The sequence below is a fragment of the Octodon degus genome, unplaced genomic scaffold, assembly GCF_000260255.1.
Source record: "Octodon degus isolate 3935 unplaced genomic scaffold, OctDeg1.0 scaffold00020, whole genome shotgun sequence".
NCBI classification, from domain to species: domain Eukaryota; kingdom Metazoa; phylum Chordata; class Mammalia; order Rodentia; family Octodontidae; genus Octodon; species Octodon degus.
Window position 1 is genome coordinate 5,614,428 of NW_004524596.1, and position 20,763 is coordinate 5,635,190.

Here is a 20,763-nt window from a genome sequence, read left to right on the forward strand (position 1 = left end):
ATAAATAAATAATAAAAATAAAATTTAAAAAATATATAAAAAAAAATAAAATGAACATTAAGAGATAACAAAACACTTGACTTGGGCATCAGCCTGTTTTCTTTCTCATATCTGGTTTCTCACTTTTTCAATCACAGCACTTGTAAGATGACATATAGTCGTGTGTTGGCCCATGCTGCTAATCCCAGCACTCAGGGGCTGAGGCAAGAGGAACACTAAGAATCAATGCCACTATGGATTACACAGTTACTTCAAGGCCAACCTAAACAACCTAAACACATAGCAAGACACTGTGTCAAACAATAAACTAAAGAAGACATGCAGCCTCCAAAATTTTTTCAACATACCACCCCCAAGAAGCCACTACTAATGGAACAAAGCTAGCATCAGAGATAAAATTCATCTTAACCATCTAGACAGAGATACTGAATAGGAGAGATCAAAGGTTATTTATTGATCCTAGAATAACTGGTTTAACTAACTAGAATATTTCATTAATGTCAGGAAAGACTTCTATGTCTACATTAATTTCTGGTCTAACATCCAGCAAATCTATTAAACAAAAAAGTATGTGACAGACTGTGAACAGAAACCACATACAAACTGAGTATGTGATGTATGTATTCACAAAATATACTTACCTCAAAAAAAAAAAAAAAATCCCCACAAAAAACAAACAAACAAACAAAACCCAAATTATTCGATTCTAATTTTCCCTGAGCAGCTAGACTAAGGTATAGAAATATCTTTGAAGAGTTACACCAAATGGACACCTTAATCCTCCTCCATACAAATACATCCATTTATCATGGAAGTTTTATCCTTCCTTCTCCCTAGTGGGTACGATGTAATTTGGAGGGGCGATCACTAACATCTTGTAGATAAAGAGTCTTTCATTCTAACTACCTGACAAAGAAGGCTGAGAAAAATCCAGAAATGTGTGGAATCTCAATCTGAAAGGATTTTCAATATTAGTTCTATGTTGTTTTTTTTTTAATTTTAGGGAAGGGTCTACAGGGTGTTCAGGGTCTCACTACTAGATCAGACTCATAAGGATCCGTCTGTTCACAGCCTCCCAAGAGCTGGGATTATGCCAGCACGGTAGGCCTGGGGATTCAACCCCTGGCCTCTGCGCCTGTTTGCAGGCACTTTAATGCACTGAGCTGTTTGGTCGGCCCTTAAATATGTTATTCAGACACAAAAGTAACTCAATGAAGAAAAAAATATTTTTCTTGGTAACTTTGTGCAAAATAAGATAAGCTGTAGATTTGTCCTTGCAAACCATAATTTATGAAGCATCACATATGTGTGTATGGGGGGGGTACTGAGGACTGAACTAGAATTGGAAGTGTACACCACTACATGCCTAAGTACATTTCTGTACTGTGACTAAAGCAACAGTTAATGATTCTTAATTCTGTTAATGTTTCCTCCTTCAGGATCTTGAATGTGGAGATTAATATCACTGTGAAGCTATCTTCTACACAGTTTGAAAATGATTACATTTTTCTGCCTGGATAGAGTAATTTCAAGACCCCCCGTTTACTGAACTGGCAATAACACCGACAATAACAGTAAAGCAAAATGTGAAGAGGTTAAGTGAGGAAGGAGAAGATGAAGAGGAGGAAATGAAAGTCCAGAATCTGGGGGCCAGCAAGATAGCTCAGTAGAATAAGCGCTTCCCTGGCAAATGAAAGGGCCTGAGTTCAATCCCTCGTTCCGCAAAAAAAAAAAAAAAGTCCAGAATATAATTTAGGGAACCAATTCAAGGAAGGCAAGGAGAAACAAATAAGAAAATAAGTGGTTTTGAAGACATGGCAACATAAATATAACCAGCAGTTACTAAGAGCCTTGTTTCTGTAGTTCATTAATTCAATCTACTGAAATCTTTTGACTAACAAAATAAAACATTTGTAGAACCTGAATGTTCTATTAACATTTTAGTAGGATGAATTCTACCCATTCTCTCTGAAATGTTATAAATTTTCTAAGTCATGCTTACTCATTTGTTACAGTTAATTTTTAAAATCCTTTTGGTATGTAGCTACAGTATTAGACTATAACTGTGAAAATTAATGAAATGTAATATCTAAAAATAAAACTTAATTAAATCCAGTTATTTGTTTAGAAATCTGGGTTTTTTTTCCTGAAAACTAACAGATATTTGCACTCAAAATTTAAACGGTGCCAGTGTCCACATCAGACGTTCCGTTTCTGCGTGGGTTACAGAATTGCTATGATCTGCACTATCTGGAGGACAGAATACTTATGAATCTGAAAAGAAACCAAATGGCTGGGAATTAGAAAATGAAGTGATTAGGTTATTGATAGAAATTTCTAGTCACATCATTCAAAATAGTTTTAAATAATCAGCTTATGGATTTTTAAGCATTTCATTTGATACGGTCATTAAAAAAGAAAGTTATGCACCATAATTAGAGCTATTTAGCACTGAACCATTTAACAAATTATTTAACTGAGAAAAATCTCAATGCAATCAATAGCAATAAGAATTTATATAATTTCCACAAAATTATGACAAAGAAAGAAGTATTATAGAAACCTAGGCTTTTTACTACAATAAATTATGTTATTACCACTTATTGGAGAAAAGAAAATTTTTGAGTGATTATCTGAAGTTCAAACAGTAACAATGGCAGGTCTATAGCAGAATAGTGGCCCAGGGAAACAGTAACCTGCCAGTAATAATTGGAGTCTCTTACAGAACCCAGGAAACAAAGAACATAAATGAAACAAAGAAGTTACTCTTAGAAAGTAGCTTTTATGCTTGCCTGGCAAGTACAAGGTCCTGAGTTTAATCCCCGGTACCACCAAAAAAAAAAAAGAAAGCAGCTTTTAGTTGAACATATACTTTGCTTATATAGTATCACTTTTGTTCATCACAAAATCCTTTGTGATAAAATAGGTATCTACTGTAATCCTCATTTTAGAAATTCAAAAATTTCATTTCTGATATTAGTGATAATCAGCCTGGTTCTTTCTATTCTCAAATAAATGTGAAGAAGGAAATACATTCTTTGCAACAAGGCAAAGAATGTCCTCAACCCTTTAAAAAAGGAGAGAGATGAGGAAAACGTAGAAGGGTGAAGGGGGAAAGTGGAGACAAGGTACAGAAATAGAGGGAAAGTAGGAAGAGGAAAGGGAAAAAAATGAGAGGCAAAGAGACGGAAGAAACAGTAATTTAGCAACATCGCTCATTTCAGAAAACTGCTAGAAAGATTGAAAAAAAAAATACAGAAGAATCCTTTAAAATACTGAAGAAATCAAATGGAAAAGTTCTGAAAAACTGAACTTGGCTACCAAAGAAATCCTTTTCAGACAAAGATCAATCCTAGGGACCGGTGAGATGGCTCAGTAGAATAAGCGCTTCACTGGCAAGCGCAAGGGTCTGAGTTCAATCCCCAGTTCAGCAAAAAAAAGGATCAATCCAAGTTTATGGGAGTTGCCAACAGGAATGTTGGTATGTTAGTTCTATCTCACTGCCATTAACACTGTACTACTGCAGCACATTCATGGTAATTACCAACTCTACAGTTATATGTCTTGTTTAGTGAATTTTCTTTTAAAAGGGAAAGCTACTGTTCTTGAATTTGAAATTAATACCAAAAATATTTTTTAGTTTCCCTAAATGTATGGGGAAAAAAGGGTTTAGATTGAAGGACATGGATTATTTTTAAAGTATGCATTACAATACCTAAAAACACACCGAGTTATATAACTTACCGTTGATGTATCAATGACACTTTTTTCTCTTCCCTCAACATCTTCGTCTTCCTCTTCATCACTGAAATCTGCAGCTGCATTTTCAAGGAATTTGAAATTATCCAGCACTGAGGCAGAATCTGTTAACTCGGATTTTCTGGTTTAAAACATGTACATCATATTTAGTTCACCTTTTTTAACCTCAGCATAAAAACTAACTCATGAAAATGTTTCTCTGACTTCTCTTTGTATTGCAATATAATCCCCAAATTATGGTTTTCACTGATTCTGAAATATTGGAATTCTATAGATTAACTGAGAAAGCAATAGAGGAAGTAGCTACTCTTTTACATTACCTATATATTTATATTACTGGTAATATTACTGGTAATCTAAACAACTTCCTAATTCAGTATTGTTTTGAGCCTTACCCATCAACCTTTAATGCATTTTTTTGAAAAATATAAAAAAGAAATAAAACTGTATTTCTCTATTACTTTTGTTTCAAGTCTTCCTCTATATGTGCACAACTATTGAAGTAACTAATAAAGATGTAATTTTTCTCTATACAATCTTATACTTATTGCTTCAAGGCTAGAGATAAAAATGGCATATGTATGCAAAGTTTACTAGTATACTAGTAAATACAATATACCAGACAACAATGCAAGACTTTCATTTACTGATGAATAAACCATTCATCTTTTAGAAATGACTGAATTTTCAAATTTAAGACTTGAATAAATTCCCTCAAAATTAATTTAATAAAGCATTTGCCAATGGCTAGAATATAATTTCTTTCCAGCTCATTAAAAGTTGTATAAGGTACTTTGATTAAAAAAAATAGCCACAACTAAAGACAACATTTTAAAAACAGATAAATACTATGTTTTCAATCTATCAAGAACTGTATTTTTGGTTTTCATCTTTCATTGTACATTCCTAGAGAAATTGGACACAGACAGAATGTATTTCTGTTTCAAAATACCAATCAATAATACCAAAATATATACAATGGAGTGGGGTTTTTTCCTTCTGAAAGTCATTATTGAATGTTTCTTAAATTTATGCACTAAAAAAAAGAAAAAAAGCATACATTATAGTTCCTGAAAAGATCTATATTAACTAGGTTAACTTCATTCATAAGATAAACATACAAACAGGAATAATGCCCACATGATCTATGTCTATGAAGAGACTCTACATCTTTTATTTGTTCAAATACAAGTTAGTATATCCTGAATTATTAAAGAGTGGTGCAAGAAGGCTCCAATGACATTAGTTTATAAAATTCGTATAGCTTAGGGCTGGGGAGATGGCTCAGTGGAATAAGCGCTTGCCTGGCAAGTGCAAGGGCCTGAGTTCAATCCCTGGTTCCCCCCGATAAATAAATAAATAAATGGGGGGAAAAAAAAAGAAAGAAAAAAAAAGAAAAAATTCCTATAGCTTGATCCTTTACTCTAGTCTATAACTTCAGTTCATGTCCTAAATAAGAGGAACTACATTCGCAGTAAAAAAATTTATACAGTTCAATTAAAACCACTGAGCCAAAAACACAGCTTAAAATTAATATGCATTGGATTTAGACTTTCAGAGACTAATTGGCTTTATAGTCACTTAATAATATGGCAAATTTTTTCCAGTAAAGAATCTTTATTGAATTGATAAGAATCACATATAATTGTATGATATATGATCCAAAAGGAAAATAGGATATTTCAAAAGCTACTGAAATTTTCAGCTATCAATTACAATGTATTAGCACAGATACATACTATATGTCCAAGGAAAGATGAATTACAGCACTATTATATAAACAATAAATATTATATTATATACTAAAACCAGTTAAGAAAAAAAGGTTACTTCTAAACCAGGCATGGTGCCAAAAACCTGTAATCTCAGTATGCTGTAAGACTGAGGCAGGAGAATCCCAAATGTAAGCCTAAGGTGGGCAACTAGTGAAACCTTCTCATAAAATAAGAAAGGGTGGGATTGTACTGCACTGTGAAGGCCCTAAATTTAATCTCCAGTACCCACTCCCAAAAGGTTTATATGTAAAGCATGTGGAGATATTTTTGTAATTTCTGGGTTGCCAATAACAAAATTTCTTTCTTCTGGATTTGTACTAAATTTCAAAAGATCTTTCTTTCATTAGGTTTTAACAGTTGATTGTGTATCAAGATATTAAAATGCATAATAAATATAAATTTCAAATAAAGCTATCTACATTAAAAATTATATTCTTGAACTTAAATAATCAGAAATGGTAACATCAAACCTTACATTACCTTCTAAGAAAAACTTTAAACTTTTTATTAAGCTTAATTATAATTATTTCTGCATCATTACCTATAAGTGTAACACTTTCCAAAATCAAAAGTAGTAAGAAGCTACAGCTAAAACACTGTATACAAAATACTTACCCAATCATTGCTGTTTCTTTAATTTCAGCCTCTGTGCCATTTATAACCGAGTCCTGATTTTTGTCATCTTCCCTGTCAGTGACATCACTTGAAAATCCCAACAAAGCACGGACTCGTTTGGATTTCACATCTAGAATAGTATCTGTGTATCCCACCTCCTGGAGATACCTGTGTGAAGCAGATCCTTACAATTCAGTCATATACGAATTAACATTCTAAAATTTACTAGTATGCAAATGAAAGTATTTCTTTAGGTTTATTGCCTCCATAAGACTGAACAGTACAGTACTATGTGAGTAAGACTTGTGAATAATCTTCCAGCTGCAAATGGAGCTGTCTCTTGCAGTACCAGCCTCTACAGTCACTGAGAAAAATCAAAGAACTGTACAATACACTATTCATTACGTTTACCCTAAGAAGAAACTGTTCCTTAACGTAGTGCATAGACTTTTATTCCTCTGCAGGACTGTAATAAGCTCAATCCCTAATTCCACTAAATTGCTATATTTATAATGGCAATTCCAGTATTTATTTTTTTTTTTACATTTCTAATATAAAGTTATAGGTAAACTATTCGAGATCTGAAGACAATGTTTCTGGTATATATGGATTCCTCCATGAGAAAGTATTTTCCCAAGAATTACATCTGCAGAAGAAAAACTATCCTGAGGCAAGTCTAAAATAAAAATAGATTCAAATTAAATTGTGGGATATGGGTGTGCATGTACATATATGAGTTTAGGTAAGTTTACGTGTGCGGTGCAGGGAAGCAGCAGCAGGGAAAAAAAAAGAATATGAGCTGTGTTCTGAGAGATGTTGGTATTAATCCCATTTCTGCCACTTACTTGCTATGGGACTTCCCTCCCTCTCTCTCTCCTTTATTTCTTTCTTTGTATGGTAATAGGGATTGAACACAGGGGCTCTGTGCCAAGCACATCCCCAAGTCTTTTTTTAAATTTTGAGACAGAACTTTCCTACATTCCCCAGGATGCACTCAAAGTTGTAGCAGCAATTATAGGCATGCACCACCACATGCAGCTTACTTGTTGTATAACTTTAAATCTCCTAACTTCAGTTTTTGTTCTCAGGAAACAGATGCACCTGGCACTTAAAAAGTACTGAATATCTACCAACACCAAAGCTAACTAAAAAAGATCACAGTGGCAGTGGCAGAACCATGACAAAAGAGAAATACCATTAATAAACATAATAGACTCAGTGGCACAAGCACTTTCCTGGCAAGTGCAAGGTCCTAAGTTCAATTCCTAATACATACATACATACATACATACATACATACATACATACATATATACATAAAACATGATAGAAAAAAATGTCAGGCATTGGGCCAGCCAGGTAGCTCAGTGGATTAAAGCACCTGCTTAGGCAGACACAGAGACTGGGATTCAATTCCCCAGCATGCCATGCCGGCCCTCAGGGCACACTGAGACTGTGAATGAGACTGGGCATGGTGGCGTGCCTGTAATCCCAGTGCTTGGGAGGCTGAAAACAGTAGGATCACTACAAGTCTGATCTGTGTAGTGAGACCCTGGAGACCCTGTATTAAAATACATTAAAAAAAGAAAGAAAAAAACTGTCAGGCATTAACTTACATAAGTGTAAGTCTGGATGAAAGGAGAAAACAGACTGACAAGATACATATATATTCAATATATTTCATGATTTTATTCTAAGTTACTAAAACTGCAAGGTATCTTATAAAGATACATCACCAAGTGGAATAAGTGTATCTTATCAAATCAAGATGCTTATTTTTCAATCTCAACAAATGGATTAAATGTGTCTATAGTAAAGTATTAATTTTGAAATAACACATTTTCAACTTTCCTAATCGTTCTTACAAACTTCTACAGTGTCATTTTTATCCTATTTTTGACAAATATCTAATATGCATGTTACTCTGGCAACAAAACTACATTATAAATATCTGCTTCAAAACGTTTTCTGCCACAGGTTTGTCAGTTCCAATAAATAGCTGTCATTCACTGAGATCAACTTTCCATTGAAGAGCAGATTTCTGGATCTTTTGAAGTTTTCAAAAATATCTCTTGGAGAGGCCAGCCAGACAGTGCAACATACTTAAGTGCCTGCTTAGGCAGAGCACAGGGATAGGGGTTTGATCCTGGGTTCCAGATTCCATGCCAGCTCCGCCCACGTGGCTTGCTGAGATGCCTGACTGAGACTGGGCATAATGGCGCATGCCTGTAATCCCAGCACTTGGGAGGCTGAAAACAGGAGAATCACTATGAGTCATCTGTGTAGTGAGACCCTATAGACCCTGTATTAGATTAAAAAAAAAAAAAAAACCTCTCTTGGAAGTAATGAATGAATAAAATCTCTTGGATAGCTCAAAATCACTTCTCATGAGTATGCTATAAATATATATATATATATATATAGATAGATAGATAGATAGATAGATATATAGATAGATAGATAGATAGATAGATATAGGTATAGGTATATTTAACACAGGGTCTACAAGGTCTTACTACACAGATCAGACTTGTAGTGATCCTCCTGTTTTCAGTTTCCCAAGTGCTGGGGTTACAGGCATGCACCACCATGCCGAGTCTCAGTGGCCATCTGAGGGAGCCTGGGGGGACAGGGCCAGCATAGTAAGCCGGAAATCGAACCTTGGTCCCTGTGCCTGCCTAAGCAGGCACTTTAGTCCACTGAGCTATTTGGCTAGCCCATGAATCTGCAATTTTTTTTCTTTTGTGTGTGTATGTGTGTGTGTGTGTGTGTTTCACTACAGCGCAAACTCATAGTGATCCTCCTGTTTTCTGCCTCCCTAATGCTGGGATTACAGGTATGGAATATGCAATTTTTAAAGAATACATACTTGGAAAAGGAAATGCCTAAACCATATGCTTAAGACCAAAGTAAGGGCACTAGTGGAAATCCATATAAATATGAAACGCTCATTTTTGTCTACCTTTGTCTAGATAAACAACACAGACAGAAATGTTATACTCTTAATAGGACATTTATTTACTTCAAAAACTTGAAGTGTCAACCTTAGTTTCAACCTCAAAAGACCAAAACAGGCAGTAAATTTCCTTTTACTTTGACATAACTTGAATACTAATTTCAAAGTGGTATACAAGTAGCAGGTGCACAGCAGGTGGAGTGGGTTTAGTCTTACCTCAGAACCCCACAACCCAACCACGCTTTTTTTTTCTGTGTATAGACTCAGATACACATAGGAAAAAATACATTTAAGTGATATTTGTAAAATTTGGGGAATTCAAGACTTTTTTTAAAATAAAAAAGTAAAAAACCAAAACAAGTAATTATTTTGTATTTTGTATACAAAGACTAATTGGCCTATATATCTGTACAGATGATGCATGAATAAGGGTACAGAATTTTTCCACCTATACAAATACTATCATGGGGAAAGATCTATTGATATGAAAAAGGAATATGAATTCAATTAAGCTTCTCCAAATGTAATATAATAAAAATATATTTTATCAAGTTGAAAATACAAAATATAAGTGATTTCATGAAACTATATTGGTTCTTTTCAACTATTTTTGAGTTTGGCTTTGGGATACCTACTGTCGGAGTAGTTGTCGACCCTGTTTCCACATTAACTGGCTGTTTTGTTGTGGCTGCACTTCTGTTTCATTACCTTCATCTGGAAAACAAGAAATCATAACTAAACTTATTTTACAGTCTTAAAGGGCATCTCATTATGAAGTCTAATAAACATTTATGAAATCCCCTTACAGTAACAATTAAAATAGATTGTTCCTATCTTTTTAGCCAGTCTTAGAATATTCCTCCAGGACAAAGAACTATCCCAGTCAAGCTGTAAATAAAGCCCAAATACAAATAATATGAAGTATCACAAAAGAATGAGAACCAAATATCTAGGAATGACAGTTAAAAAGAACAAACAAACAAAAAAAAAAAACCAAAATCTCAATTCAAACCTGCTTCCCTCACTAGCTATTAAAACCTCAAGTTTTCTTTTAATGATGTTATTTGAAGGAAAACTAAGTTTTCAAATCTTAAGTTTATAATGAGATAAAAGTGGGATCCCTTCAAGAAAGATCTATAAAAAGAACTTAGTCCATGTTACATCTGGAATAAAGAACCTCCAACCTACACAATGGCCTACTTCAACAATAAAAAACAAAACAAAAACCCACTTTACAAAAAACCCATTTATTAAACTTTGACCAAATTAAATGAATTTATTTTCCCCCAGTACCAGGGACTGAACTTAGGACCCTGTGCTTGCCAGGAAAGCACTTATTCTACTGAGCTATCTCCCTGGGCCCTGAAATTTTCAGAAATTTTATTTTAAAGAGGAAAAACCATTATATATATTTCTTCTTCCTTTCTTCCATGTCATCCCAGTTTCTCTTTTCTTTTGAAGTTTCTTCCCATTTTATAGTGTGTATTGTACATTTTGGATCTTATTTACTATTTTCAGCTTCTCACATTAGGGAGACAATATGATTTTTACATATGTGAGTCTGCTTTATTTCACTTATGAGGATGGTCTCAAATTGCACTCCATTTATCCGTAAGTCTCCAGTCTATCCTTCTTTATCACTGAGTAGTACTCTATTGTATAAAGACTACATCTTTTTTATTCATTTCTCAGAGTATTTGGGTTGCTTCCAAGATCTAGCTATAACAAATCATGCTGCTATAAACCTGTGTGCACATATATTGCTGTGGTACAGTGTTTTTAATTCTTCTGAGAAGATACCCAGCAGGGGAATAGCTGGGTCAACTGTGATCTCCAATCCTACTTTTCTGAGGAATATTCACACTGATTTCCATAGTGGTTGCACCAGTCTGCACTCCCATCAATAGTGGAGAAGAATTCCTTTTTCTCCACAGCCCCTCTAGCATTTGTTACTGATTTTTTGATAACAGCTATTCTTTTCTAGATGAGATGGACTCTCAAGTGTTTTAATTTGCAGCTCTCAAATGACCAGCAGTGAACTTTGTTCATACATTTATTTGCTGTTTGTATTTCTTTCTTTCTTTCTTTCTTTCTTTCTTTCTTTCTTTCTTTCTTTCATGTGTTTGGTACAGGGTCTCACTACATGGCTCGGACTCATAGTGATCCTTCTGTTTTCAGCCTCATTCGCACACCACCATGCCTGGTATTGGTGGCTGGCTCAGTGTGCATGGGAGCGAGGCCAGGGCAGCAAGTGGAATGCGGTGCCAGGGATTGAACCATGGTCCCTGTGCTTGCATACGCAGGCGCTTAGTCTGCTGGACTATCACGCCAGCCCTGTTGTTTGTATTTCTTTATCTGAGAAATGTGCACTCATCTCAATCCCTACTTTTGGATTAGGTCTTTAAATACAGGAGATCTGATTTTTTTGAATTCTTTACATAGTCACAATAGTAATCTTTTTGTCTGAGAAACAATTGGCAAATATTTTTTTTCCCCACACTCGAGGTTGTCGCTTCATTCTGTTAGTGGTTCACCTTGCTATGCAAAAGCTTTTGTAAGATAAGATCTCAGTTGTTAATTCTTTATTATAGTTCCTGTGATCAGGGTTTTACTCATAAGGTCTTTGCCTACACCAATGTCTTCAAGAGTTTCACCTATTGTATTTTCCAGCAGGTTTAATTTTTTTTTTTTTAACATTTATTATTATTTGTGTGTGTGTGTGTGTGTGTGTGTGTGTGTGGCCAAGACAGCCCACCAGGGGGCGGGGCTGGCTGGCATGTGGTGCTGGGGATTGAACCGCGGTCCCTGTGCTTTATTAAGCTTATTCTAAGTAGGTGCTTTAGACCACTGAGCCATCTCACCAGCCCTTAATATTTGTTTTAACATTTATATCTCTAACCCATTTTGAATTTAGTTTAGTGCATGGTGAAAGATATAGGTCCAATTTTAATCTTCAGAAGGTAGAAAGCCAGTTTTTCTTGTACCATTTATTAATCTTTCTTCCAGTGAATGTGTTTGGCATCTGTCAAAGATAAGGTGGCTGAGTACGTCTGAAGTTATTTCTGTATCCTCTAGTCTGTTCCAAACTGTAAGAAATTTCTGAAAACATTTTTGAAAAGAAACTACCAATCTTTATAAGATCTTATTTAGGTAAAGCTAAAAGAGGTATTGAGAAATTTTATTTTACCATATTTGAAGTATTTACTACATCCAAAAATATATATATCACAGTATCTCTTTTATTCCCTGCAAACTCAAAATATAGTTGTTTATTCACACTTTAAAAATGACAAAATTCAGTTTGAAAAGATGTTAAGAGCTTCTATTTAGAAGTCCTCCCAAGAACCTCACATGCTCATAGATGGGGCTTCAGCAAGATGGTTGGATCTTGGGGTTATGATACTCAGCAGTGAACTGGTCCACCAACAAGCTTATAGCTAAATGTGATTGTACGAGGTGAAGCTTGGATAAGGAAGTGAGTCTCTTGGCACATGGTCTAAAACGGTATGTAGGATTGGGGAGACAGCTCAGGGGTATAAGCGCCTGCCTGGCAAACCTACACACCAAGCTGGATCACTGAAACTGGGTATGGTGGTGCACGCCTGTAATCCCAGTGCTGGGGAGGCTGAGACAGGAGGGTCACTGTAAGTCTCAACTGCTTAGCAGCCCCTGTACCAAATAAATAAATAAAAGATATAAGAAGGCATGTGTCTCCCTCCCTTTCCTCTTGATTTCTTTCTCTGCTTCCTAACTACCAGTCCACATGCAAGGCCCTTCTGCCATATTGCCCTGGTTTGGAGCCAGCCTGCCTGGAAGCCTAAAACTTCTACAAACCATAACACATAATAACTTTCCCTCCTTACGTTTGTGGATGTTATATTTCATGCCTCAGCAACAAGAAAAGTAATTAAGATAGAGGCTAATATTCAGGCTTCTTAGAAATAGAGCTTTAAGTGCTGAAATCCTGACTTTTCAGATTTTTCCTTCACATATCATTACTGAAAGAGAAAACTGAAGAAAACACACAAATAAAAGAATTAGATCTTGCACGTTTTTTCTCCTAAAATAAATAGATCAAGTTCTGTGCTGTAACAAAGAACTAGCAGTAGAATAACTGGGGTTGAAAGCAGAAGAAAATTAGAGAAATCAAATAGAAGCTACTTTGGGATAACTTCAAAGATGCTATATTTAAAAAAAAAAAAAGACAAAATCAGTGTCCCAGTACTAAAGAAAAACAAATTTTTGTTTCCACTACCATGCAACAATTCAGAAACTGTATTTATAACATTATATGTTCTAATATATCCTCTATACTCAACTGAGTAATCTACTACACTTTTTGCGGGCCCAGGGAGATAGCTCAGTAGAATAAGCACTTGCCTGGCAAGCACAGGGTCCTGAGTTCAATCCCTGGTAACGAAAAAAAAAAAAAAGAATATTTGCACTAGAGCCAGCCAGATATCTCAGCAGACTAAAGCGCCTGCCTAAACAGGAACCAGGGTTTGATCCCCAGGGTTCCCTGTGGGTCCCACCCCTGGGACACACTGAGATTGGTGTGGTGGCAAGTCCCTGTAATCCCAGCACTTGGAAGGCTGAAAACAGGAGGATCACTACGAGTCCGATCTGTATAGTGACACCCTGTAGACCCTGTACTAAAAAATTTAAAAATAAAAGAATATTTGCATTGACATTTCAAGACTTTTCTTTTCCTTTTTTTTTTTTTGTATCTTAGGGAAGGGTGTTTAGGGTGTTCAGAGTCTCACTACTAGATTGGACAGTAGTGATCCTCCTATTCACAGCCTCCCAAGAGCTGGGATTACAGGCATGTGCCACCATGCCCAGTCTCAACTGTGGTCTCAGCACACCCCAGGGGCGGGGCTAGCAAGGCAGGCCCAGGGCTCAAAACCCAGGCCCCTGAGCCTGTTTGCAGGCGCTTTAATCTGCTGAGCTATTTGGCCGGCCTTTTTTTTTTTTTTTTAATGTATTTGGTACAGGGTCTCACTACGCAGTTCAGATTCGTAGTGATCATCCTGTTTTCAGCCTCCCAAGTGCTAGGATTACAGGCGGGCACCACCATACCCAGTGTCCAGTGGCCGGCTCAGCATGCCTGGGGGCAGGGCCGGCAGGGCATGTGGTGCCAGGGATCAAGCCAGGTCCCTGCACTTTGCTAAGCAGGCACTTAGTCCACTGAACTATCTCACCAGCAAGATGTCTGAATTTGAGATGTAAATTTAAGGATAGTAAATGTTACTATATGTAAATTATACCTTAATAAAAATAAATTAAGACAAATCAAATCTCTTAAAAGTAAAATTGTTCTTAGGATTGGGGATGTGGCTGAGTTATAGAGCTCTTGCCTTGCATGCCCAAGGTGCTGGGTTCCATCTCCAGCACCACAAAGAGAGCAAGCAAAGTTGCTCATATAGTCTCTCTAGCAAATGAAAAAGCACCACACCAGATTCCTCTTATACTTGCATATTCAGGGTAAGTACACTCTTCCCTTCCATGGTTATTAAATAATCAACTATCAGATTCAAGTATTTTTGCCTATCAAGTTCAAAAAATAACATTTAAATGTGAGATTTTCAAGTAAGTAACTGCTTAATTTCTTGCTAACAATAAAAGTTTTACTGACATTACTCAAATATAATTAATATGGTCTGGATTTACTCTCTTCTCCTAAGAAGCAGAAAACAAAATAGATGAAACAATGGCTTCCAAAACACTGGCCATCAGACAAGAAAAGATAGTAATCCCTCATAAAAGAGAGGCAAACTTTGGATTGTCCCTGCCATGCCTTGGAAGAATATCTAGATCTTAGCACAGGGAGAACAAACAAGAAATGATGCTGCAAAGCTTCAAATTTCATGAAAATGATAAAACTATAGATCCAAGAATCTTAACCAACCGCCAACCCGAAAAGACATTGTAAGGAACTACATTGCAGTGTGTCATAATAACAACTGTCTGAAGCAATGATAAAGAGAAATTATTTTTTATTTTTTAAAATTATTTTATGTATTTATTTATTTATTTTGGTGGTGCCAGGGATTGAACTCAGGGCCTTGTGCTTGCCAAACATGCACTTATTCCACTGAGCTATGTCCCCAGCTATAAAGAGAAATTTTTAAAAACAGCCAGAGAAAAGGATCACATTAAATACAGAGGAAAAAAGGGAGGGACAAGAAAAAAAAAAAAAAAAGATAATAGAAGGAAAAAATGAAAACAGTTTATAGCAGCACAATTTGTGCTGGCCAAATCTTGGAAAGATGACTGTTACAATAGGAATGGCTGAAAAAGATGTGGTATTTTTACACAATGGCGTATTACTCAGTTATAAAGAATGATAAACTTGAAGCATTTATATTTAAGTGGATGCCACTTGAAGATATACTCATAAGTGAAATAAACCAGACACACATGTGTAAATATCATATAGTCTCTCTAGTATAAGAACTCAAAGAAGAAACACAAATAGAAAGGTATAACACAGTTAAAAGGAAAGCGAGAGTTTGAGAATTGGACAACGAGGAGAGGGCAAAGAGAAAAGCTGGGAAACATGACAGGGGCAAAGCCATACATTTATACGCACAGATGGGTAAGGCAATGATCCTGAGAAACATCAGCAGGTTTTTTAAACTAGCAGTGAGTGAATTGGTAGGATTCTCACCCTGACTAACTTACTGTACATGCTGATGCCTGTGAACCAAGCAACTGCACTGAAGATAGCAATGTGTAATAGAAGGGTCATGCTTGGAATGCTTGTCATTCTGTCCTTTTAAATATGTACTTCTTGTCATGACATACCAAATTATTACCATACTGTCTCTCAAGTAAAAGTCTGTTTTTGTTTTGTTTAAAAAAAAAAAAAAAAAGGGTAATAAATGGAAAAAAGACACGAGAAAAAAAAAAATGTCACAGGACTGTCCTGCTACAATGCTGAATATGGTTAGATTTCTAAATTTCTGTGTAAAAATATGTAATTGTTTATTCATATTCTTTAAATATTTTTCATTTTACAAATTTTTATCTCCATTATTCTATAGAGACTTAAAAGTTTAACATATTAATACTTGATGGAAAATATCTGTTCCATGTTATGCCTAAGATGTTTGATATTCAGACAGTGAAGTTAAACCCAACTGAATATGTTGCAGGGTAATAATAAGCTTCTCTTCTGGAGAGTTAACAACCTAAGTTTGCAGACCAAAAATCAGAGAAATAGAAGGGCTGCAAAGTCAGCCAACATTTTGGCCCTAGCCTTTCAAGGTCAGTGAAGACTCAGAACATAGGAGAACCTATACTGTAACATCATGTAACTCAGTTGTGTCCCAAATTTTATGATCAAGGAGATTATGGGGCCACAGAGCAACATGAATGATGATGCAGAGTGTGCCTAAGGAGAGTCACATGGAGAGAAAACATTCTCTCAGGCTTTCACAGAGAGCAAATTGGTCAAGCAATGGCCGTGACTCATCCACATGGCTGACACTGACAAAGCATCTGCAAACAGCGGTACAGGGCTACAGGATAAATCCTGAGGGTTCTTGACTGACCTTATCAGATACAAAAGTTACATTTCTTGCTATATAGGTCTTGCTTTATCTTGGTCTTAACCATCCAGCGGAAAAGTATAAAAACGAGGTATATAAAGTAAAGCCATATTAATATGCTGAGCTGCAAAAGGCTCAAGTCAACAACGTCTGTGGGTAACGCACTACTATTGTGAACTGCTGGACTGTGTTGGACTGTGTTGCTGAATTCATGCCTTATAGTATTTAGATGCCAATGGAACACCCATCTTAGACAGGACTGAACAAAAAAAGGGGATACAAAGGAAGGACCATTTTGTATCTGTATATACAGAATAGTTAGGATAGATATACAGCTACTTTCGATTAATTTAATGAGAAGAACAATTTGTATTAATAGTATTTGGACAGGATATCCTGTCTGCATCTTGTACTACGGATAACCACTAAGAAGATAACAATGTACAATGTATTAATTATTGCAACTGTCATACTAATAAGTTTTGAAAAAAAATATTTGGGAAAAAAAAGAAAAAGAAAACAAAGTGTAAATGAGGGAAAGGGGTTGAAAGGAAGGAAGGGGAATGGGGAAATAAATCAAGATATAAATTCCCTACAATGAGTATTATCTTTATGTATATCTCAAAAAGGTATAAATAAACAGAACAAAGGACAATAGGCAATTATCTCATCAGAAATAGTACTAGTGGGAAAAAATATTTTTCTAATATACAAAACCTGAAGAAATCATTACCAGTACCTAATACAGTATTTACTAAAAGTAATACCATATTTACTAAAAGAAATACTTTAAGCAGAAGAAAAATGACACCAGATAGAAATACAGGTCTACAGAAAGGAATGATAAACACTAGAATTTTGTTTTGTATTACTATTTGATCTCTTAGAGAACTGATGGCTGAAACCAAAATACCAACTCCCCTAAACCTTTAGCTTTTCTCAATTCTACCATTTCCTAGTGAATTTGTTCTCCATTATCCCATAATAAACATTATACTGCAAACCTCTGGTTTTCTTCCCTCATGCCTTCCTTTCCTATTTGTCCATGATGATTGACTCCATGGGCTCATGCATGCTAAACAAGTGCCCTACTCTACCACTAAGCTGCACCCCCAGCCCTGCTTTTCCTAAATGTCTAGGCCACTCTTAAGCAGATAATCCTGTTTTATCACAATGCTACCATATAAGGATTCCTTTAAATATGCACCAATGAACTGCAAAACAAATCTGTCCCATGTTCTTTCTCAGTAACAATAAGTAATACACTCCAGGTTGTCTGCAACAGTGTTTTGGAATCCAATCTCTTACTTCTTCAGATTTGAGTATCTCTTTCCCATTTACCGGTTCTTCCTGGAAATACTACATATGAACACATGTGCTGTGCACACATCCCCCCCACACACACACTTTTTTTGACCTTTTACCCTTTTGCTGTTGCTCTCCAACCCTTCTGTACTTTTATAACCTAAGCTTCTTCAAAGTTGGTTATACTGTCTCCATTGTAGAGCTCTGTCTTTGTTTCTGTTCTTAGTTCTCTCCTAAAACTGCTTGCAGTGAAATTTGCAGTGGTCTGTGTGCCACTAAATCCTACAGCTACTTTAGCCTTTTGTGAATTAATCAGAAGTACTGAAAAGCCCTTCCTTTGAGAATAATTTCTCCTGGTTTCCACTTTCAGCTTTCCCTTCTACTGTTACAGTAGTCTTTATCTGTTTCTTTCCAGATTTCTATTCTTCTACCAATCTTTGAAATGCTACCATTCTTCAGGGCTCCATTTCAGTTCTTCTCACTCTGCACAAGGTCTGGATGTTCTCTTCTCCACCAACAGCTTTGTGTGCCTTCACTACTAGAAGCCATTGCCTTTGGCTAGAGGCACACTCATCCACCCAACTATTAGCCATCTTAGAAAATAAATTCAAAAATAAACCTGTGCAACTGTTTAAACTACAAATGTGGAAGTCATCTTTGACTTGCCCTTTCTTTAACACCCCCCATCTACTCAAGAACGAGTTTTTGTATATTTTACGTGCTAAATTTCTCCCCAGAACCTTGTCAAGGCAGCCTTCCCAGTTCCCCAGGTGATCATCACAGTACTGTTCCTCTAACCAGTCTCCCTACTATAACTCTGCTCTTCTCTAGTCCATCTTCTACACTGCAGCTATTGTGAACTAAAGGCAAATCTGACCAAACTCATATATTCTCATCACTCTTTGCATAAAGTACAAGCTCCCTACTATACTCTACAAAGTCTCTGTAAAGTATTTTATGCCCTGGGTAAGCCTCTAGCTATGCATAAAAAATACCCTTTCTGTCCTTCTCACTACCACTGCATTCTCTCATTTCTCAAATCTGCCAAACTAAAAGCTGTGTAGCTAATACTGTCTCACCCCTCCACCTCACCTCATTCAACAAACAGCCAGTTTACCTGTCCTGGTTAAAGTCTGTTTGTCCATCAGATGCTAACGTAAATACTATTTCTTCCAAGAAGCCTCCCTTGACTACTTATAATAGAATTGGTTCCCCTGAAAATATGCTCGAGAAACAAATCACTTTCTTATTATACAGTCATATTTCAATGTTATCATTTCTTAACTGCCTATCTTCCCTAGAAAAATCCATCAGGCCATTACTGTCTTCTTCAGTGGATTTCACACTGGGTCAGAAAAGCACATTGTATTTAATATGTGTACAATGAATAGACCATTAGAAAGATGAATATACACAGTATTAGTTACTAATTAGGTACTGTAGACTAAGAAAATAAGCACTTCAATTAGGAATTAGTCTCACAATATTTATAGATCAGTAATGAAGAAAATTTCAGAGAAATTAAGTAATTTCATAGGGATTTAAAGTGTCAGGAAATGCAACCGGCATGGCCAGCGAGATAGCTCAGTGGACTAAAGTGCCTGCTTAGGCAAGCTTAGGCAAGCTCATGGACTGTGGTTCGATCCCCACCACCACAGGCCATGTCAGCCCCGCACCCAGGGTGCACTGAGCCAGCCACAGACAGAGTCCAGGCACAGTAGCATACACCTGTAATCCCAATGCTTGGGAGGCTGAAAACAGAAGGATCACTATGACTGAGCTGCATAAGGAGAACCTATAACTACCAAATACATTAGAAATAAAAACAAATAAATAAATAAAGTGGCAGGAAAGAACGAAACATATTTACACACCAATTTTCAAATAAGTATTCTATACTAAGCTACACTGTTTACTAATAAACCCTAAAAACAAATTACAATTAGGTTTTTATTCCCCTAAAGAGCTATATGACAAATAAAGGGGAAAACCAAACAAAAATAAATACATTCTAAAACAGGGCTAGGGAGATAGCTCAGTAGAATAAGCACTTGCCTGGCAAGCACAAGGCGCTGAGTTCAATCCCCAGTACCGCAATAAATAAATAAATAAATACTAAAACATATGAAATGGAAACTTTTTTATGTTATCATGCCTATAAAATAATCCCCTCACCCCAGACAATACATTCTTACAACAACCTAACAAATAGCCTATAACAAATATATTTATTTAAAAAAATTAATTTTCTGAAATGTACATGTATCTCAGATCTCAAGAACAGACTCTCAAGTATAAACAGAACTAAAAATACAACAAAAAAATATCACAGATCAACTGGTATCGCTCTAAATCTCAGATTTGGTGTTCTGCTGTGGATACTTATTAACACATTACCACACTGACTTAATTATAAAGCTGGCCACACATTTAACTCATGTGGACAATGTGACTTACTGAAATAAATTGCTCTTAAGTTGAACATTCACCAAGCTTACTCTTTAATATCTGATAGTTCACAAATACTATTTTGTATTATTTGGTGGCAAAAGAGAAAGGGAGGAGAACAATCAGAAATGGGCTGGGGAGACAGCTTGGTGGTCTAAGCACCTGCCTGACAAGGACAAGGATCCAGGTTCAACCCCTGGTACTGCATGCAATGCAGGCCCCAGAACTCTGGGCATGCTGTGCTGGCACACGCCTGTGATCTCAGTGATGGGGAGGCTGAGACAGGAGGATCACTACAAGTCTGAGCTGTGTAGGGAGACCCTGTACCAAATAAATAAATAAATAAATAAAT

General features: G+C 36.1%; 1 protein-coding gene across 2 annotated transcripts in view; it reads right to left on the minus strand.

Moving 5' to 3' along the window:
- Strn (striatin) overlaps positions 1-20,763 on the minus strand; it is a 148,817-nt gene that overhangs the window by 45,788 nt on the left and 82,266 nt on the right. For both annotated transcript variants that reach the window (XM_004627613.2, XM_023711266.1), the window contains exons 4-6: positions 9,741-9,819; positions 6,150-6,317; positions 3,745-3,880 (exon numbers count right to left, since the gene is read on the minus strand). In XM_004627613.2, coding sequence (XP_004627670.1) covers positions 3,745-3,880; positions 6,150-6,317; positions 9,741-9,819 — 383 coding nt within the window. The remainder of the gene's footprint in view (positions 1-3,744; positions 3,881-6,149; positions 6,318-9,740; positions 9,820-20,763) is intronic.